General features: G+C 43.5%; 1 protein-coding gene across 8 annotated transcripts in view; it reads right to left on the bottom strand.

Moving 5' to 3' along the window:
- Nucleotides 1-23,154, bottom strand: part of KIAA1958 — a 72,222-nt gene that overhangs the window by 26,582 nt on the left and 22,486 nt on the right. For 3 of the 8 annotated variants that reach the window (XM_080986766.1, XM_080986765.1, XM_080986767.1), the window contains one exon: nt 5,844-10,106. The exons of 4 other annotated variants lie outside the window; for them this stretch is intronic. In XM_080986766.1, the coding sequence (XP_080842892.1) occupies nt 9,061-10,106 (1,046 nt within the window). In that variant the 3' untranslated portion in view covers nt 5,844-9,060. Of the gene's footprint in view, nt 1-5,843; nt 10,107-23,154 lie in introns of those variants that run through there. One more of the 8 variants, XM_080986772.1, reaches the window with a different exon arrangement.

Here is a 23,154-nt window from a genome sequence, read left to right as displayed (position 1 = left end):
ATTTCTCAACCAATACAAGTTGAGGGAAGGGAGCTCGTTTGAATCCCCAGAGTGCCCCAAATTTCCTTCACCATGCAGATGTCCCTGTTTGCTATCAGATTTAACAGCAGGTGCCTTTTCTTTTGTAACAAATTTAGCATTTAGAGAGCTGAGCGTCACATGGAACACTGTGGATTGGGAGCACATAACATCACATTTGAAGTGGCTGTATGTCTTTTTTTCACCATATGCATTGCATGCACGCTGGAGCACCGTAGCTGAATTGCAACTTACGACCTTCAACGTGTCATGGTGAATCTCCAAAATATGGCGAATAATGGCATTCACTAATAATAATAATAATAATAATAATAATAATAATAATAAATTTTAATTATATCCCGCCCTCCCCAGCCGAAGCCGGGCTCAGGGCGGCTAACAACAACAAATATGAATTTGACAGCCCCAGATAAATGTTGGCATTGTTCAAAACCAGCTGTTCCCTAGCTGCAACACACAGAACTGACCACAACACTGATCAGAGTTGAGTCTCCATGCCACATCCAGTTCTGCTCTGCTGTCTAGGTGGCCACTGAGAGTCACGTGGAATCTCACAAATTGCTTTGTGGTCTTGATACATTGCATTATGGCTGGGGTTGAATAGTTCATTGTAGCTGTCTGATTTCAGTAGCATCCCTGTGGTAAGCTGTAACATGCATTTCAGGTCTCAGGGCATACATACGCCCAGCAAGAGGGCTCCAGCATCCTCTCAGAGCCATGGCACCTTCTTCCCAAAGCCCAGAAAGTTTCTGCCTGGCTTAGGGAGGGGGGCATGATGCTCATGCTCATGACATCAAGATGTTGGAATGTGTCTCCTCCCCACCCTGCAATCTGGTGTCTCTGGCCCCAACTGTTCTCCTACGCAAAAATTCACTGCAGACCACTGATGTTTTAAGGTTTATCTTACGCTCCTTCCACCTTCCAGATTGCAAAAGGAGCTGAAAATAAACCCGGGTCAACGGGAAGCAAATTCAGTTTTGCAGATTTGTGACCTGCTAAACTGAATGCCACTCAGCTTCAGAATTTCTCTAGCACATAGGAAGCTACCTTAGACAAAAGTCAAACTGTTTGGCCACCTGGCCCATTCTTACCATATTTTTCGCTCTATAGGACGCACTTTTCCCCCTCCAAAAATTAAGGGGAAATGTGTGTGCGTCCTATGGAGCGAATGCAGGCTCCTTGGCTTCAGCGATAGCAACGCGAAGCCTCCAAAGCGCAGAGGGAAAGCTCCCCCAGTGTTCCGGAGGCTTTGCGTGCTCCGGGGGCTTCTGGCAGCTATCCGCAAGTCTTCCCGCTGCGCTCTGGGGGCTTCTGGCAGCTATCCGCAAGTCTTTGGAGTGCAGCAGGAGTTTCCGCTGCGCTCTGAACGCTTGCAGATAGCCACCTGAAGCCTGGAGAGTGAGAGGGGTCGGTGAACACTGATCCCTCTTGCTCTCCAGGCTTCGCTTCGCTGGAGAGGCAATGCACAGTTTTCCCTCTCTGCGCAGCGCCCCTTCAGTGAAGCGGGAGGAGAAATGGAAGGGGCTCCATTTCTCCTGCTGCTTCACTGAAGGGGCACTAAGTAGAGGGGGGGAATATTTTTTTTCCTGTTCTCCCCCTCCTATGGTCCGGTGCGTCCTATAGAGCGAAAAATACGGTATATAAAGGAAGGGCCATAGCTCAGACGTAGAGCATCTGCTTTGCATTCAGAAGGTCCCAGGTTCAATCCTCGGCAACTGCAAGCAGGGACAGGAGACACCCTGGCCTGAAACCCTGGCAAGCTGCTGCCTGTCAGTGTAGAGAATACTGAGCTAGATGAACCACTGGTCTGACTCCGTACTGGGCTGATTGCCTTGCTCTGTGGGCTCCCCTACAGAACCAGGACAAGTACTGCAGCTCCCTACCCAAATCAATCATCAGATAAGACAGAGTAAAGTCAAAGAAACAATTCATTATGTCAGAACTGAAATATTTATTTTAAAAGTCTTCCCTAACCTGGTGTGGGACGCTGGTGGCGCTGTGGTCTAAACCACAGAGCCTAGGGCTTGCCGATCAGAAGGTTGGCGGTTTGAATCCCCGCGACTGGGTGAGCTCCCGTTGCTCAGTCCCTGCTCCTGCCAACCTAGCAGTTTGAAAGCACATCAAAGTGCAAGTAGATAAATAGGTACCACTCCGGTGGGAAGGTAAACGGCGTTTCCGTGCGCTGCTCTGGTTCGCCAGAAGTGGCTTAGTCATGCTGGCCACATGACCCGGAAGCTGTACGCCGGCTCCATTGGCCAATAAAGCGAGATGAGCGCCTCAACCCCAGAGTCGTCTGCAACTGGACCTAATGGTCAGGGGTCCCTTTACCCTTTTTTAACCTGGTGCACCCCAATCATTGGCGTCCCAAGTTCTGTCAACCCCAGCCAGCATTGCCAATTGTCTGGGGTAGCAGGGAGCTGTAATCTAGAACACTCAGGGGGCCCTTCCCTTCTTCTCAAGGTTCAAGTCCTCTTGATATCCCTTTTATTTTATTGGAAGGGATAGACCAGTGGGCTTATACCACCAAGTCACCATACAAGTATGCAGGTCTTCAGGACAGGGTACAACAATTGCTGTTTCTGCATTTCATAGAAGGTGCTGTTGTGCTACTTTTGCAAGGTTTATTTGCACCACAGTTTTTGTACTGTGTTTGCACAGTAGTGTTGCACAAAACAGTTGAGCAGCACAGAACTGGCTAGGAATGGGACATTTCAGGGACCTCCATTGAATCTATCCTAAAGCCAGGTGATGATCAGCCACCTAGCGTCTTATAATCAGATTGCAATTGGCATGGACCACGGTGAGACAAAGTGGACCTTCTGTGCTTTGCCATCATTGCATTGTCACAGATACATATTTCCATTAAAAGGAGGGGAGAGAAGAAAATTATTGAATTAAAATAGGCTTGTGCAATTTATCACATACCAGGTTGAATGCATCCCATCGGTCATGTATTGTGAGTTGCCACTTGTGTCTGATGGTAACTCCTCTAAAAGCATGCAAAGGAAGCTGGAGGTGATAGTGCTCAAAGCCAAACATGCAGAGGATCTGATTGCCAGTCTACTTTAATCTCTTTCCTTGGCAGCTGCTTTCCCCTAAGTATTAAAAGAGATAGGAGCAGGGGAAATTAGCCTCAAGAGAGAGAGAGAAGCAAATATGCTCCTTACGTTCTGCATATTTGACTGCCATTTGATCGCGGAGAAGCCTTCAGAATTCTCAACAGGCAGAGCTGATCTGCTCTCACACAGCAAGTGCAATGTGCCATTCATACATTCATTTTAAAAGTATCTGGGGTGGGTTTTATTGGGGGGTGCTTTTACCTATTTCTAAACTGTTTTCTGAAGATCATGGCCACTGGTCCCATCACCTCCTGGCAAATAGAAGGGGAAGAAATGGAGGCAGTGAGAGATTTTACTTTCTTGGGCCCCATGATCACTGCAGATGGTGACAGCAGTCACAAAATTAAAAGACACCTGCTTCTTGGGAGAAAAGCAATGACAAACTAGACAGCATCTTAAAAATCAGAGACATCACCTTGCGAACAAAGGTTTGTATAGTTAAAGCTATGGTTTTCCCAGTAGTGATGTATGGAAGTGAGAGCTGGACCATAAAGAAGGCTGATAGTCAAAGAATTGATGTTTTTGAATTATGGTGCTGGAGGAGACTCTTGAGAGTCCCATGGACTGCAAGAAGATCAAACCTATCCATTCTTAAGGAAATCAGCCCTTAGTGCTCACAGGAAGGACAGATCGTGAAGCTGAGGCTCCAATACTTTGGCCACCTCATGAGAAGAGAAGACTCCCTGGGAAAGACCCTGATGTTGGGAAAGACTGAGGGCACAAGGAGAAGGGGACGGCAGAGGATGAGATGGTTGGACAGTGTTCTCGAAGCTACGAGCTTGAGTTTGACCAAACTGCAGGAGGCAGTGGAAGACAGGAGTGCCTGGTGTGCTCTGGTCCATGGGGTGACGAAGAGTCAGACATGACTAAACGACTAAACAAAAACAAAACTGTTTTCTGCTGTTTTTACTGCACATCACCTTGAGAAGCTTGTGACCAGGAGCTTTTGCACTTCATAAAACTCCCGTTTTAGCAAGTAACTCCTAGTGATTCCTGCATGAGCTGGATCAGCTTTTGGATGGAACAAAAATAAAAAAGAGTCATGCATATTGCAATTAGCTTTTTTAAAAAAATTAGAACAAGGTCATAAAGAAAATAATAAAGTAATTTGCAAGTCTTTCGTCTGAAGGTATTGCTCTCCGAATTATAGCTTCACTACTGATTTATTATACAAATGATCGTTCTATTCCAGGAATAAAAGGTAAAGGTAAAGGGACCCCTGGATGGTTACATCCAGTCAAAGGCAACTATGGGATTGCGGCGCTCATCTCACTTTCAGGCTGAGGGAGCAGGTGTTTATCCACAGACAGCTTTTTGGGTCATGTGGCCAGCATGACTAAACCACTTCTGGCACAACGGGCCACCGTGACAGAAACCAGAGCGCATGGAAACACCATTTACCTTCCCGCCACAGTGGTACTTATTTATCTACTTGCACTGCCGTGCTTTCGAACTGCTAGGTTCGCAGGAGCGGGGATAGAGCAACGGGAGCTCACCCCGCTGCGGGGATTCAAACCGCCGACCTTCTGATAGGCAAGCCCAAGAGGCTCAGTGGTTTAGACCACAGCCTCCTTTACCTTACCTATTCCAGGAATATAGGAAATGGCCTTATACCAAAACAAACCATTAGCCCATCTAGGTTGGTAGTGTCTACACCAGGCATCCCCAGACTTGGCCCTCCAGCTGTTTTGGGACTACAACTCCCATCATCCCTAGCTAACAGGACCAGTGGTCAGGGATGATGGGAATTGTAGTCCCAAAACAGCTGAAGGGCCAAGTTTGGGGGTGCCTGGTCTACACCAATGATGGGAAACCTATGTTCCTTTGGACTACAACTCTCATAATCCCTGACCATTGGACATGCTGCCTGGGGCTGATGGGAACTGGAATCCAACATCTGGAAGGCCACATGTTCCCCATCCCTGGGGATTGAACTTGGCGCCTTCTGAATGCAAAGCAGGTGCACTACTGTGGAGATGTGGCTCTCTGTGAAGCTTACTAAATAATCAGATAAAGAATTCCACAAAATCATGTAACTAAGCGGGATCCAGAGTTCCTCAGTTAGCAACTTCCTGTTTCACCAGCCAAGAATCCTTTGCCATCAAGCACCTAAACTTTTTTTTTCACTTTTATGTTATTTAATTTAGGGGAAAGACCTCAACTGCTTATCTGGTTTCCATTTGCAAAACTGAGAGCTTGTTAGTGGCCAACTCGCTTGGTGAGATGACAGTGTTTAAATGATGTTGTAGACACTGTGAAGGGTTACAGCACCTCCCATTAAATACACTGCAACACTGTGGGGGAAGGGTTTATGAAAATTTATTAGGAACTATCTTGGTAAAGATAAAAGGTAGTCTTTCCCAGGGCCAAAGTTTCACTAAATCCTTAGACTGTGAATAGCTGAGAATTCTGTTATATCTTTAGCATCCCCCCTCACAGTTACAATAGATTTTTTGGGTTCCATGGGAAAAAGAAATGATTGCTAAACCAGTTAAAGTCTGTCATCTTGATGCACCCTGGGAAGCCACGGTTTCCCCAACTGTATAATAAGAATCATAGTGACCCACCTAGGACATTTTAAAAGTGCTATTTAAATGATTTATAATAACAATATAAAGTTGGGCCCAAAATAACACATTAACTATTTGTTTGCCCTGGTCACAGACTGGATGTCTTAGAACAACATGACTTGAAAATTTGGCACGATTTATCAACCACAACATATTATATTTTCCTTCTACAGAAGGCACTAGTATGAACTCCAGATTAAAAAATATATAAATAAAAAATAAAAAAGATACAAGTTGTAATGTCACACATAAAACTATTAACTTGCACAGCCCTCACAGTAAACTGTACCATTTCCCCCCATTTAACTACAATAAATGGTTATAGCAGCAATGGTTAACAATCCTACAAAGATCACAAATGCATTGATAAAACATGCATATTTAACAGGAACATCACTGAATTACACAATGCATAGAATTTTTTTATTTTTTGGCAAGACAGAGATTTATTTATTTTTTAGAAGCAAATTACTCCTCCCCTCCCCCCCCCAAAAAAACTGCTAAAAAAGTTGACTTCAGTTGGAACAGGGAATTGGTTAGAAGAAAACAGGGACAACCAACTTCCATATTCTTAGCAGTCAAGGGAAGAGGGGAAGTATATTTTGCTGCACAAACTGATCTCTACACAAATGGGCAGGTTCTGTACTAAAGTTGATGACATCTACCAATAAGAGTGCTACAAGTTAAGGGGCAATGTGCTCAAGCAAAGCTGGAGCATTATAAACTCCCAAAGAGAGATGCAACTATGTATGGAATGGCTCCTGTAACATGAAAACATTTTTTTTTTATCCTTATGAGTGGAAATATGGGCAAAGACTATATAATAGCCTTGGTGGCCAAATGAAAATGTAGACAGGGCTATTGCACCTTAAGCAGATTGCGATGCTGAAATCCCCTCTTCTACACAGCAATTAAAGGTGCAAAAGTCCTAGCTGCTCTTTCATCTGCCCCATACATCAGGCACAGACAAAGGGCTTCCAGATCTGCTTTTAGGCCCCACATGAATAGTTGGTTATTCTTGAGTTAGAAAACATCAGATGCATAGGGGCCAACTCCTATGGGCTGAGGTCCCTTCTCCCTCCCCCCCATAAAATATTTGAGGGGCCTGTCCCCCCTCAAAGTTGATGAGCATTGCCATTGAAATGGTGTGCATGTGCCATGTCTAATGATCAATTATGCATTCCTGCCCCCCATATTTTATTCAAGTTGCCCCCCCATCAGATGTTACTGCATGAGATTTAATATACTATAAAAAATTTGCTCAATAGAAAATTGTTCTGTAATGAAACAATGCAAATTTCCTAAAATATGTGATGGGAGAATCAAATCACCAGGAGGATTAAATGTGGCATATAGATCAAAAGTCCCCCGGCCCCCCGCTACAGATTTCCTAGTGCTGAGTTGTATATAATGGAATATGGGGCCAGATCAGCTTTCCTCAATCTGGTGCCCTCTGTACACACTGGTAGTGTGGCAATCTGTAAGAATCACATACAGTCGTACCTTGGAAGTCAAATGGAATCCATTCTGGAAGTCCGTTTGACTTCCAAAACATTTGGAAACCAAGGTGTGGCTTCCGATTGGCTGCAGGAAGTTCCTGCAGCCAATCAGAACCCGCATAACAAGCGTTGGACATTTGGGTTCCAAAGAGCATTTGCAAACCGGAACACTCGCTTCCGGGTTTGAGGCGTTCGGGAGCCAAAGCGTTCGAGTCGCAAGGCGTTCAACTTCCAAGGTATGACTGTATTGTAGAGGTAGCCAGTGTATTGGGAAGATGCTTCCAGACTACAACTCTGATCATCCTTGGTCATTGGCTATGCTGGCTGGCGATGATGCAATCTGGGAGTCCCAACACCATATGGAGGGCCCCACATTGGCTACCCTTGATGTACTGTATGGCAGGGAAACCCTGCTGCTGGGGAACAACTGTGCTTGAGCCTTGAAAAAGAAAGCCCAGTTCTCTCCAGATCTAGCCAGGACAAAGACTCCAAAAAGCATGTGTGTTTATTATGGAGCATCACACAACAAGTGTGCTTGGAACTTAGAGGGGCAGGGAGGTCTCTCTGTTTTCATGTTGATTCCCTAGAAAAATCCCCCCCATTAAAACAACAACAAAATGAAGTTTGCGACTGTACTCTCAGCTTTTCATGGTTTCTGGGAGTTGGGGGGGGGCATTGTTTTTGCTGTTATTGCTGTATTTTATCAAGGAAATACAAATGCTGGCCACAATTTAAGCAACCTTATAATTCTGTTTTGCATTGTGGCTGTTGGTGTAGCATCTAGAGCTGAATCTTTGACAGTATATATATATTTTAAAAATGACTTGTCACAAAAGTGCTAAAACACTGGTTTTCAGCTAGGGAAAGTTAAGATTGTTTGTTTGTGTAACAGTCTAGTTTTTTGCCATGGCACTTGTTTTTGCATATGGATAAATATTATACTTTTTTTTTACGACCACTGTTATTTTTCACTTTGTTGATCATTATCATGTCTTCCCCACCCCACAAGCTGGCACAACTGAGACACAAGGAGCAAATGAAAAATAGAGGAAAAATGCTCCAGTAAGCTGCATCCCATTTTCTTTGTTCCTTCTCTCCCCCTTAAATCAGGCTGGAAAAGAACCATATTTGCCGGCAAGAAAGAAAATAGAAAATTATCCCTCTTCCTTCCACACACAATACTGAATTCATGTCATATTAACAGCAAACTTTCAAAAGACATGAAGCATCAAGGGGAATATACACTCGTTATTTTTTTTTAAAAAAAAAAAAAACAAATATGTTTAGGTGCAAGTGATGCATTTTGGACATGATTTAATGACAACATCTTCTGCACAAGCTCAAAGGCAATAAACAGGAGGTGCAGAAAAGCACTTTGGGGCACCAATATTGGGCACGGTGTCCCCAGTGCTCAGTTGCCACTTGTGAACCATGTTTTCTTCACAGAGGGTCTTCTCACGATATGGCTGTGTTACAACTGACTTAAGTGCGTAGTGTTGCTTGCTTCTGCCTAAAGACTATGGCCTGCCTTGTATATGCCTGAAAATTTTTTCCCATTTTGAAAATCTACCATTAAATTAGCACCCTATAAGTAGGTTTCATTCCCCCCCATATCAGCACTATAAATACTATATAAGTTATACTAAACTATTTCTATTCACGTCTTTGTAAAAAGAATATATATTTATATTTATATATTATTTGTTTTAATAAAGTGAATTAACACTGGGGAAAGGTGAGTCAGGAGGGTAGCCGTGTAGAATCACAACTGATGTGTGTCCCTGGGCACAGACCCACAGCTTCAAACGCAACATGTTCCCATCTTGAGTCCTCTCAAGCCGTGTCTGAAGAAGAGTCATAAGATGCAGACACGATGAAGTTGCCAGAGCCGGAATGGTTCGCCATGGACTGAGCAGCCTGCTGGCTTAAGTTGTTGCAAATCAGAACCAGCTGGTTGCTTTGAGCTTCGGAGAGTGTGCTGCAGCTCTGGTACACGCTGAAGTTGGTCTTCCTACCAGGGATGTTCCCCTTCTCGCACATCGTCTTGACCATCTTGGCCAGCTTATTTTTACCTAGGGCTTGGCAATTGTACCAATGAAGTGCAGCTAGGTTAACAACTGGCTTGATGGACAAGTAGAAGGGAGCGTCCTCATATCGCATTGCAGGGGGGCGCCTTTGTGCGTACTCCTTGTAGTCTTGCACGGGGCAGGTCTGTGGAGCATGTTGTGTTGCGTACACTCTGGAGTCCGTGCTCGTCCTCTTGGTTTTGGTGCTCCCATCGCCGCTGTCTTGACCCATCCATTCCAAATATTCCAGCCCTGTCTCTGTCACCCGAAGCCTAATGTCCCCCCATTTGAGGGTGGAGCCGTGGAAGCCGGTACAATGGCCAAACGCCTTGGTGTTGTTAAGCCAGACAAGGTTCAGCAGTCCCTCGGGGTTGTATCGACTCAGTAGGCCTCTCTTGCGTAAGATAAGCTCATCTGCAAAGGTAAGCTTCATGGACTTGTGTGGCTTGTTGCCTTTCCCTTTGCACCTCAGCTCTATCTGCTTCTGCTTCAGGGCTTCTTGAGACCTCTTGAATTCCTTGTCCCTGGTAATGCTGTATCCGTATCGGTGCTCCTTGAGATACCTCTCCAGCCCACATTGGTAATTGGCCAAACTATTTGGCTCGTATTCCGAACCATCCTTCTGCCGGGCATCGACAAAGAACGATGCTAAGTAAGCATCCAGCTCTTTGCAAGGAATGATGTAGATCTCCCGGGTTTCCGAGGGATACTTAGAGATGAGAAACTCCCTGAAGTTTCGGAGGGCTGTCTGGGTACTGCGAATGGTTTTCTCATTTTGCTCTCTGCTCAGTTCTGCAGCTCTCTCATCTTGGTCTGGGAGAGGCAAAAGAAGAGATGGGAACGGAATGAGTTTAGGAGATAACGCTTTTTTTCTCAAATTTAAATTTTCCTTTAAACAAAAGGGGGGAAATTAATGTTCACAAAGATCGCAAGGGTATCACGTATTACATACCTGCCATGTTTGGAAAGCCAACTTCAGTTTCACAAATGATGTTATTAAGGATATGAAAAACCAGCTAGTCACTGGTTCACATTTTTTGTGCAGGGAGATTTGTAATAGGCACGGAATATGAGATTTGAGTTGGTCTGCATTTTGGAAGAAGCTAGAAAATAGAAAAACTCTCCACTGTTCTGTGCAGACACCCAATTAAGAAAGGTAACCCCCATTCTCAAACCATTTCATTTGTGAAACCAGAGGTTGCGCTGGTTCCAACAACAACACAAAACTAAAGCCACATTTAATACATCGAAAACACTTTTAATGAAATGCACTTTTCAGCGTGGTAAATCAGATGTCTCTTTCAGCATAATACATATTTGTGCAATACAGTATGTTGACACAGAGCAAAATGTTTTAATTGCAGTGCAGTTTGCTACAAGTGGCAAAAATATAGTGATACGTCTACGGCAGGGATGGAAAATCTGAAGCCCTCCAGATGCTACAGGGATCCAACTCCCAACATCCCTGACATTGACCATGCTGGTTGGAGCTGATGGGAGTCCAACAACATCTGGAAGGCCGCAGGAAGGGATAGGGGAGAAATCCAACTGAATTTACATTTAAAGGCAAACCTACCTAATTCACGCTTCCTCCCCCAAAATGCACGAACTAAAACACAGCCATCCTTCAAATTCCACAATTTTCCAAATTTTGCAGTGCAGTTCTCTAGCCAAATAATGTGTACAAAAGTTTGGGTCTTTCTGATAAGATTTCTAGCACATCCCTCAATCATGGTTCCTAGCCAAGTTAAAACCAGCAATAAGTAAAAACCATTATAAATGAGCATAGCTATTACTTCCAGCTTTTTTTCAAGAACATGTATCCCCTTCATTCTTCATATTCACTTAAACATACATTCATCTGTCAGCAACCTTGGCCCCAGAGTAGGATCATAATTGGGATTTATAGAAGTAAATAATCCAAGCCAGCTCATATGTTTAATTCTCTTTTCATAGAAATTGTTAACAGACTCCATTTCCTTTGATCATGATCTCTGTTCTTTAACATGCAAACCATTGAGAGAATATGAGTTTCGGTGTGTTTGTTACTGTATTATAACTGTATGATGATTACATTGTGAAAGGGGTTTTCATTGATACTTTAACTACTATTACTGCTACTAAGACTGGGAACACAGCACAGAGGGAAGGGTGTTTAACCTTATTAGCATGCCACTTTCGTTGCCCCCCCCCCCTCGCACAAAAACAAAAGAAGCTACCAAGGGTGCCAACTTGAATAAAAAAAGGGGGGTAGATAAGCCCCACCCCACATAATTGATCACAAGAGGTGATGCACACACACCATTTAAGTAGCAATGCACATCAACTTGGGTGGGGGCCTCAAATATTTTATGGGGGAGGTGAAGGAACCTCAGCAGCCACTAGGAGCTGGCAATAATAATAATAATAATAATAATAATAATAATAATAATTTTATTTATATCCCGCCCTCCCCAGCTGAAGCTGGGCTCAAAGCGGCTAACAACAATAAAAGTAACACAGTTTACATAAAATCACAATCAATTAATTGAACTGTATTCTAAAATCAGTTCATTCTAAAATCAATTCAAAATCAAATTAATGGCAACCATTTGGCTAGAGTTCTGTGAGGATTACCGAAGGAAGGGGTCAGACTATGCCAACGGAAGCTGCTGTTAGCCCTTGGTTGAAGTTTCCATAATAAGGAGACAGTTTTGATTAGGACTGCATCATGGGGGAAAGGTTAAAAACCCCTCCCCTGAAACAACAGTGCATTGTTGAAGGAAAGAGTGCAGGCTATATGTACTAAATCTCCAGTATGCTGGTCTAATCCCACACCAAAAGAACTTGGTCCAATAGAGGCTGCAAGAGGAGGAGGAGGAGGAAGCAGTGCTTTGGGGTCTCTAGTCTTATGGGATGCAGGAGATGAGGTGCATTCTCTCCCCACCCCCATACAACTAAGAGATCAAGGAAGACCTATTTCAGCAATAACAAGGATCAAGAAACATTGCTAGGTAGTGACCATATACCTTCCTCCACCTCGCTCTGAGGTATTCTTCATGTGCCAGTGAAGTGTGTGCACTGCTGATCAACTCCCACAAAGGTGATGTTATGAAAGAAGAAAGACCATTCTGACTTGCTCTTCAAGTGCCCTGGTTTCCCCAGCAAGAAAGAGGTGTGTGTGTGTGTGTGTGTGTGTGTGCAGCTGACTTCATGCTTATTGTGAAATGCTGACAGGCATACAATTTGCATGTCAGCTGTTTTGACACGACATCATATTTAATGTTGATCACTGTGACAAGGACTAAATGTTTTCTAAAATGAAATTAGCCCATGCAAATGAATTATGATCAAGGGCTGTGACTAAATGGCTTGAGGAGTTTTATTGTCCTATTTTCAATGCAAAAGAGGCTCTCTGTATTATTATGTATCCATGTCCTCCCTCTTTCTGCTGTATGATTCCGTATCTGTTTGAAATATATATAAAATAATGTTTTCCAGGTTTTGGTTTGGTTTTAGATGCGGCAAAGGAAACCTGTATTGTCTCCAGTGCTCAGCAAAGGCACTGATTTGAATAAAATATTGGGTGGTGCCCAGGTAAGCCCCACACCACATAATTAATCATATGATGTGGTGTACCCACACCATTTGAATGCAATGTCCATCAATTTGGGGGGAGACGGACCCTGACCCCCTCAAATATTTTATTGGGGGTGAAGGGACCTCAGCCCCTAGGAATTGGCTCCTATGCTCTCCACCCCTTCACCTGCAGCTGACTGCCTTATCCCATATCACTTGGGAAGACAGGTGAACAAATGCCAGTGTACTGGAAGAAGCAGAGATCACTGGTGTCGAAGCAATGATTCTTCAACATCAACTTCATTGGACTGGTCATGTTGTTCGGATGCCTGATTCAGTCTTCCAAAGCAATACTCTGTTCCAAACCTAAGAATGGTAAGCGTTATGCCGGTGGGCAACAAAAGAGGTTTAAAGATGCTCTCGAGGCAAATATTTTTTAAAAAATGTAGTTTAAACACCGACAACTGGGAATCACTAGTCTGTGAGCGCTCCAATTGGAGAAGAGCCTTCACCAAAGGCGTTGTGAACTTTGAAGAAGCACAAACTCAGGACGAAAGGCGGAAACGAGCTAACAGGAAGGCACGTTTGGCAAACCCTCACTGTGATCAATTCCTGCCCAGAAACCTATGTCCCCACTGTGGAAGGACGTGTGGATCCAGAACTGGCCTCCACAGTCACCTACAGGAAGACTGTTAAGACCATATTCATGGAAGGCTGTCTTATTCAGCTATGAGTGGTCACCAAAGAAGAAGAAGACACCCGGTGGAGGCTCTTCCCCATTTCACCTAGGTAGCCTGAAAGTAGGTAGGCCTGAAACTAGGTAGCCTCCACCCCAGTTTAGGAAACCTGAGTAAACAGAGTGGAGGAGGTGGAGGAGCCATGGAGCCCATCAAAAGCCCCACCTAGAGTCTAGCTGGAACTAGGTCACACAAGGAGGGGGTGGGAGATAGTGATCTGTCAACGAAACAATGCAGGCGACATTGCCAATGCCTTTATTGAACAGTATCCAGGTTGGAGAAGATTGTGAACCAGAAAGATACACAGGGAGAGTTGCCAACCAGTTGCCCCAGCAGGATTTCCATGCTCAACAGACAGCAGGTCCATTTTTAGAACAAGCTCCATGCTAGGAACACCTTCACCTGTTGCATAACTGCCTGTCATAAAGAGATTTTCAAGGGTGCAGGAGCCTACCAGGAGCAGGTAGGTCACAACCCCCCCACACACACACAGAGGTCACCGCTACTTGTCATGGGGTGGGTCTCCCTTGTGGTCAGCACAGAAAGGGGGTGTAGGGCAGATCCTGCCCCTGTGGGAGAGTGGCCTGTGGAATGCAAAGGGAGACAGAGAGAGAATAATGAACAACAGCAAACAGCTGAAACACACGGTCCCTGGACTTGGATGCTCAGTTGTTTTGTGAGATAGAAGGAGAGCATGTTGCACCTGACCAGGCTAGATTTGGAATCACAGGACTATTAAAGTGGTAGGTGAGTGCTTTCAATGTATGGTGCGGATATGGCCATGGTCTACCAGTGACAGGTTTATATTCTGGTGGTAGCATGATGTGGTTATGAGTGGCGCCACCTCCTGATGTTCTCCTGGTTTTGCTGGACTGCAGCTTCCATCACCCCCAATCATTGGTCATGTTGGCTGGGGTTGATGGGGATTGCAGTCCAAAGATACCAAGGGCACCATGTTGTTGAAGGCTGAGTTACACTATATCCTATGCTCTGTCATGGTGATGTGGCAGGGCTATCATGGATACAATTCCCCCCCCCCTCCACCAAAGTCAATAGGAGGGTTTTGGGTTTTTTTTGCACCAGGCCTAGGGCTGGTGCAAGATTAAGGCATCAACGGGGGCATCTGTGTGGATTAAAAGGGTGAGATGTGGTGCCAGTTATGCCCCTTCTTTGTGCTGTCTCCATCCTGCCCGTGACTTTGCCCTGTTTCATTCATTCTAAATGGCTCAGGACCGCAATACCTCAAGGACCGCCTCTTTCCATATGAGCCAATCTGGACCCTGAGATCATCCTCTGAGGTCCTTCTTTGTGTGCCTCCTCCTTGAGAGATTCAGACGGCGGCCACCCAGAATGGGCCCATTTGTGGAGGCTCAGGGAGGTTTGGCTGGCGCCTTCATTACAGTGGTACCTCGGGTTAAGAACTTAATTTGTTCTGGAGGTCCGTTCTTAACCTGAAACTGTTCTTAACCTGAAGCACCACTTTAGCTAATGGGGGCTCCCGCTGCTGCCGCACCACCAGAGCATAATTTCTGTTCTCATCCTGAAGCAAAGTTCTTAACCAGAGGTACTATTTCTGGGTTAGCAGAGTCTGTAACCTGAAGCATCTGTAACCTGAATGTCTGTAACCCGAGGTACCACTGTACACACCTTTAGGGGCCTGGCAAAAACATTCCTCTTTAACCAGGCCTTTAGCTGGTTGGCATCTAATGCCCTTTTAAAATGTGTTGAGGGGGATTATTGGGTTGTTTTTGTTTTTATTATGTATTTTGTGTTTTATATTGTGATTTTATGTTGTGAACCGCCCTGAGACCTAAGGGTATAGGGCGGTATACTACTACTACTACTACTACTAATAATAATAATGATAATAATAATAATAATAATAATAATACCAGTGTACCTTTGACAATGGAATGTTCCAATTTCTGTATTGTAAGATTCTGATACTATGCACTAGGGGTTAACCCCAATGAACACATTGTGACTCACTTCCAAGTAAACATGCATAAGAATGTGCTGAACCCCTGCAATTCTATACACTTGAATTCAGTGCATGCCCATGTAAACACACATAGGACATTGAGCTCAATGGGGTTAACATCTGAGTAAACATGTGCAGGATTGTTCTGTTAATGTCTCTTCCATCGCTGATGTCACCGTCTCTATATAAGACATTGATCCTGAAGCTTCAAACACATTAGTTTCAGAAGAAACCTGCACAACGTCCCACATCACTGACAAATGCCACCTAGTTACATTGGGGGTGGGGGAGTAATCTGCTATAGCAACATGAAATTGATCAGCCACAATGTGATCATTACAATCACAGATTTTCAGAGGCTATATTGTGCCAGTCTTCAGAAAATTACTTCTACAAAAATAAGTAAAAATAATGCAAATGCTAAATGATTGAATGAATGAATGAATGAGTTCAGTATAGAATAAAGGAACTCCAGTTTAAGCCACTCAGAGTGACCATTCTTCAGGGTAGGTAACACACACACTCAACAATTAGAACTTTCCATGTCGGCAGAATTTTGACTGCCAACATACCATACCAAAACAGCCTCCTGTCTATGTCTAGACAGTCATCCAATTATTGTAGCAGCACTTGTCACAACATAAGTCACATGGATTATGGGTTTCTTCATTCTTGCATGAGGAAAGTGAATGACAGCCTGCAATGAGGCTATTATGCTATTATGAACTAAGAGTCTCATCAACTCTTCCAACATTAGCAAATATAATATATGCTCTTGGAGTTATATAGCCACTAGACATGGTTTAGGGATCTGGAGTTTGTTGAGTGACAGGTTCTGAGTTTAGAAATAACCTTCACCACAATTTGCTGGCCCTTAACCAGGTATGATGACAATCAGCAGCTGAAGCGAGGGAAGAGGGAAATCCCTCTTTAAGATTAGAAGAGAGCCGTCAGGGTTGGTTTTACCAGCAGGAAGTGTGAGCAGCATTCTTCAGGTGGGAGATTTTGCATGCCATTACAGGGCAAGCAAGCCATCAAATCACTTTGCTTATTTCACTGGTTTTTTACCAACCTTGGGCTGTGTGAAGAGCATCATCTGCTGCTCTAAGCACTAAAAAGTCACCAGTCATTTCTGGGAAGGGCAGGAAGAGGAAGCTGGTTATCCTGTGTTCCAGTTCCAGTCTCTGACCCCTGATTGGCTATGACATCCAAGTTACAGCCTTTACATTTACAGAAGAAATAGTTATTATTCTGTTTTTTGTTTTGTTTTGAAAAAAGTCTGAAGATGACAGACCAGATTTCAAATGGTATAACTTCTCTCTTAGATTCACGGACTCTAGTTTACTTACATCCACTAAGAATTTGGTTGGATTCCCAGGTGCCAAGTTTCAATAATTGTTTCTATTCTTGCTTGACCTACTTCAATTAATAAATCAGAGCAGAGGCTCATGCTATAAAAAGTTCATTTCCTGGTCCAGCGCACATGACTTGGCTTTTGAGAGACAATGGGCTATTCTGGACTGTTGCTATTCTGAGGTGTGATACAATCACATATCGAAAAGTTCAGGCTCTGCAATTCAAGTTGATTTGGTGTTCTTGCACAACAAGCCCACTCCCCACCCACCCCTTCAAAAAAGTCGGGTTTTTTGTGATAAGCGAAGTAACAGGAAAATGCAATGGAAAGTGTGGGATGAAAGTTGCCTGATGTAATGCCTTATAACCTTCTCACAAACCAGTCAGAATGAATGAATACTCAATACGCTGGTCAGCATTGAAGAGCCTTAATGCAATGACTGATGGAGCCTGGTCCACTGTCTCCCAGTGAGCTTCATGGATGAGCAGGGATTTGAAACCTGGTCTCCCAAATCATAGTCTAACACTCTAACCAACTGACCACACTGACTCTCAGTATATTCCAGCACTTATATAGGCAGGGTGTCAGTGGCACAGTACAAGAGCATATTTATGACTTATTACATATTCCTACACACCATCAGTAGTGCAACTTCACAGCAACACAAGACCTGATGCAATAAATTTCCCTCCCTTTGACTTTGCAGCTTGGAAATGGACTTCAATGTGATGACAGGCTGGCATTTACCTGCCTCACCTGTGATGTGACATACAATATTGGGGGTGGGGCAGGTGGGTGTGATTTGGGGATAAAGAGCCTTGGGAGCCAAATTAGGACCCCTAAAGGCAGCAATGGCCAGGATGCTCCCAGATAGTCCTCTGTAGGGTTGTTAACCTACTTGCTCTAGACAGGATTCTGAGTCCTTGGAATCTCCATGGCAGACAGTTATGCAAGGAGTGAATGCATTCCTAGCATGAAGCTAGTGCCATATAGGGACACTTGTACCTGCTACCCTACTATATATCAAGCCACTGCCCAACACAGATGCTTATCTATAAATGGGTTTTCGTATTATCATGATCACCTGGATAGCTCAGATGACTAGAGCATGGTGCTGATAATGCCAAGGTGTCGAGCAGATTGATTTATTGCTCAGATAAGCGTCCGGCACGCTTCCGCTGCACAGGCCTCTGGCCGGCATTCCAAAGTCCACATTCCTGAGCAAAGCAGAGATCAACAGCGGCAAGAGAAAGACTGCAAAAAACTCCAGGGCATTCTTCAGTGTGCTTAAATAAAGTCCACTCAGGATCTTAGCAGCTAAAAGCAGTTTTATTTACAGCAGACTATCCATTATCTATCACAGCGAACAGCATCGTGAAAACACGTCCTCTCTCCTCAAAAGCGAAAGTAGAGAGAAAGAACAAAGGCTTGAGTCTCTCGGAAATGACACAGAAGTTCCCCCCTCCCAACAGTAGGCAGGGCATACACTCTGAGCTGTTTAACCCTGTAAGCTCAGGTTCTCCTCACACAAGGTTGCAGGTTCGATCCCCATATGGGACAGCTGCATATTCCTACATTGCAGGGGGCTGGACTAGATCAGGGGTAGACAACCTTTTTATACCTACCACCCACTAATGCATCTTTTTGGATGGTAAAATTTCCTTACCGCCCACCAGTGCTCGATGGAAGGATTGAGCTTGTGCCATAGAACCCTCTAGTGCCCACCTAGAATCCTGAAACACCCACTAGTGGGCAGTAGGGCCCAGGTTGACAACCCCTGGACTAGATGATGCTCAGGGTCCCTTCCACAATTTTATTATTCTATGTGTTTATCAGTAAAGGGTCTTCCCTATCATCATGCATTGAATGATTGCTTCCGTGTTTGGGGGGCATGTGGACAGCGTCGCCAGCACAATTCCTGATTGGTAGGGTATGGCAGCATGCCCAGGGATGCAGAGGGTGCTGTTTTCCTGTTTTTCTTTATTACATACCACCCTTCATCCAAAGATTAAAGGGTCATTCACAGCATAAAAACACAAAACGTTCCGGTTGGGTGCCTGCCCCCTTCCTTCCATGAATAGGATATGGTGGTAATTCTGTCAGTGTATCTCCTGGTCCTGACATAATACATATATAGAATTGTTCTGTTAGTGAATTGTCTTGTACCCTTCGTTATTTTACATTTTTCAGTTGTCATGTTATTCACAATCAGCATGGCCTGTTGGTCTGAATAAACTGCGTCAATTCCTCTACAGAATGATTCTCCAAAATTTATCATTTCCATTGTGTGTTTTTTTCATAAATAACCATGAAATGTTGTCAAAGGCCTTCTCTGCATCTATAAACACCAGCGCCGCTTGTTTTTCATTCCTGACCTCCAGATATTCTATAATGTCAATTATATTCCTTATATTGCCTTTCATCTGACAGCCTGGTAAAATCAATTAATATGGTGTGTCAGCATTGCATAACATGTGGGGAGAAGGATAAGAGGAATTGGTACGGATTTCAACCTTGTTATAGAGTATATAGCAGGCCTTTTCAGGGGTGTTTCAAATATAAGCGATTTCACTTAAATGCACAGTGCCTTGGAACATAACCCCTGCGTAAATTGGGAGTTGCCTCTACACTACATGCTTTATGCCTGAATAGGGCAGACGCATATTGTTGCCATCGCATCCAGTCTGGCCTTGGTAATGTGATGCTACAACTTTTGTACAGGCCTCCTAAGTAGGGCACTAAACAGAGAAACAAAGAAAAAACAGAATATGGAATAAATATTTTATTACATTAATCATAATAAGCTGTGCTGTATTCCTAACCAAATAATATTCTTAAATCAACTTTGGAATGCGGTTGTAATTTCAGGCTTAGCAGCACGAAGCCACAAGACTGTAATTAATATAGTAAATCACACTCTGGAGTTTTCTGTAGAACCTGACAGTACTCAGGTGATATATTGCTTATAAGAGGGTCCACACAGTTCTTAGGCTCTAAGCAGGATTTCTTATATTGCCAAAGGTAGTGAATCACAGATGCTCTGTTCTGATTTATGTGTTATATCCACTAGAGATGTAAAGATATAACATGTGAGCTATTGCTGTCAGCTTCTAATAGTGCAGAGAGAACCCATACAAACTGCCCAGGGAATCTCATTTTCATGGTGTTCTCACCTTGGAATGAGCATAGCTACAAAAAGACTGCTTTTACATGAATGTTCCCGTTTTCTTTTCAAAATTTGAATCAGATCAAGTTTCTGACTTTAAAAAAATAATGTGCCTCCCGTTCCCCCAGCTTGCATTCTTTCTGATTAGGCACAATATGAAAACTTAGAAACCTCTCCAGTGAATGCTGTTGGCAATTTGGGGTGGGGGAAGGGGGTAAAGCCTTGCCAGGAATAAAGGATATCCAAAATCAGGAGCCATTGCCATCAAGATCAGGCAGATACTTGTTAGTATCAGCAATTTCTGAATTTCCAGGGGACCTATTATTTATTTTATTTAAAATATTTATAGCATGTCTCTCCCTATAACAGCTCTAGACAGTTCACAACAAAAACCCAACAAAAACCCAACAAATAAAGATCTGGAAGCAGAGCAGTGGGCTACTTTTTCATTGGTCAGCTGAATACCAAAGCTGCACTTTTTCTGGAGTAGATTCTAATCTTTAGTGGGTTTATGAACTAGGGTTCATAGCTTAGGGGTAGATCTTGTGGTTTGTATGCAGAAGGTCTGAGGTAAACTGAAGCACACCCAAGTATGGCTTCAAAGGACTCCTGCCTGAAAGTTGAGAAAGCTGCTGTTTCATCATTGTTGACGATATTGAGCTAGCTCAGGGTTTCCCAACCTTGGGTCTCCAGCTGTTTTCATACTACAATTCCTATCATCCCTGACCACTGGTCCTGCTAACTAAGGATGATGGGAGTTGTAGTCCAAAAACAGCTGAAGACCCAAGTTTGGGAAACCCTGAGTTAGATGGAACAATGGTCTGACACAGCATAATGCAGCTTCATACTTTTATATATTTCTTAATTATCTATGCAACCAGGAGTATATTTATTTACAATGTTTACCCTCACTTTTGGGACTTGTTCACATTTGAGCTGGATCTCACTTGGAATCCATGTTTTCTCCATTCAAATTTGACTTCATCAGTCCACACACATGTTGATTGTGGAAATATATATGTCTGTGAACATCCAAAACATGTAAATTGGTGGCAGTCTGAGTTTCATAAATTGTGCTAGTGAACATTGGCCATAACCATTACCCTCCTTATCTAATTAACTCTGGACTTGGCTCAGCTTTTCTTCTTCATACATACTTGCTGTTAAAGGGCAGTGTTTGTGCATATCCCCAACGTAATTGTGCAATGGATATTTTTCAGCTCGTCTCCCCGCTCCCTTCCTCCCATAATTGTTTCTGGACTCTTAATAGCACAAACTGAATAATTAAATTCTGGAGAGGAGGGGGGAATCACCTCAGATGTTTTTAATTCATCATTTTGAAAGGGAGACATTTACGATTGCCTTATGTTATACATAATCTGTTTTGCTGTGTGGTTTTCAGATGCCTCCTTGCTTTCCTGTAATAAATATTCATACTTTTGTTTAAGCCTAAAACTGGCAGTAGGCTTGTTGCGTGATTTAGTTGGGGCTTCATTGTTTGACAGCCATCATAAGCCAGAAGACAAAATGCAGCAGAATTAATATATATGTGTGTGTGTTTATGTATATCTGTGAATGGAAGCCAAAACAAACAGCATATGCATGCACAGCTGAAGTGAGAATGCAAAGACCAACCTTTGTGACTCTTAATTTGTTTTCCCAGAGTTGCAATTAAATCAAGTGAGCTTCACAGGACAAACCCCAAACAATACAGGAGGCCGGGGAGCAGCGTGTCTATTTGAATTTCTATGGAGCCAGACTACAGAGCAAGAGGAAAGAAAACAGAAACTTGGCACATAAACATATCTGCTCTAGCAACACCATGTTGTACTGGGTGGGGAAGACAAATGCTCTGATTGTTGGGTATGGGAGCAAACAGTTGCCAGGGTGCCATAAGGAAATCCCAGCACACAGAGCCATACATTTTTCTGTCAGTACTTACTGGCAGTAATATAAATAGATAGACACCATGATAGGGACAGCATGATAGGGCAGGGTAGGGTGGGGGATAAAGCAAAGATCACCAGTGCAAGGAAGGAGTGTAAAGCATATGATTTATAATTCCTTTTCTGCAAATGAATCTGCCAGCACTATCAGCTTTGCAAAAACAAAAACAAAAATCTGAAAGTTCATTGCAGAGGAAACAGTATGCAACAAATGAAATCTGAATTCTTCCCATCTGCCCTGTGAAAGGGATGTCACATATTTTAAATATTAAGCATTGCCTATTTTAAGCATTCTGACTTATCACAAATCCACAGAATACAATCAGCACTCTCCCAGCTAGTTTTCCTGCCTTCACCCTGCCCAATGAACAAGTAAGTACTTCAGGGTTTGCAAATATCCTTTGATTTTGATTTTTTTTAAGGTGTATAACTGAGCAGGGCTGGATTTAGGTTTGATGAGGCCCTAAGCTACTGAAGGTAATGGGGCTCTTTATATGTCCAGCTGTCCTTTGTCAACAACAAATGGCCGCTGTTTTTTGTGGTATACAGTAATTTATGGACCTAATAGATATCTAAAGCCATTTGCACATAACAAAATATGTATTTCATCAAAGTAATTGTTGAACTTATCTTATATTTTGGAAATGTACATCCAGGGTTTAAAAAAATTTGGGGGGGGGGCCAAGAGAGTGGGGCCCTAAGCTATAGCTTGTTTAGCTTATACCAGAGATGGCCAAACTTGGCCCTCCAGCTGTTTTGGGACTATGACTCCCATCATCCCTAGCTAACAGGACCAGTGGTCAGGGATGATGGGAATTGTAGTCCCAAAACAGCTGGAGGGTCAAGTTTGGCCATCACTGGCTTATACGTAAATCCAGCACTGGAACTGAGGCAGAAAGATGGCCAGCTGTCCTACATTACAGAGGAAAACCTTCTATTGAAAGGTCATCAGAGTACAGTTCTGTACAGGGAGCCCTGTATTTGAAGGCCCAGGTTCAGTTTAATAACAAAGAACCATAGGAAGGATGACCAGCAGGAGCTGGGAGTTGCCCCCTAACAGACAGCACAGAAGGCTGAAAGGCACACAGGTCTTCCCCATAAGAGAGAGAAAATGTACTG

This window comes from Podarcis pityusensis (genome assembly GCF_964106645.2).
Source record: "Podarcis pityusensis genome assembly, chromosome: 17".
Classification (NCBI taxonomy): Eukaryota; Metazoa; Chordata; class Lepidosauria; order Squamata; family Lacertidae; genus Podarcis; species Podarcis pityusensis.
The sequence above is the reverse complement of the archived record's forward strand: the minus strand, read 5'-3'. Positions and strand labels throughout refer to the sequence as shown.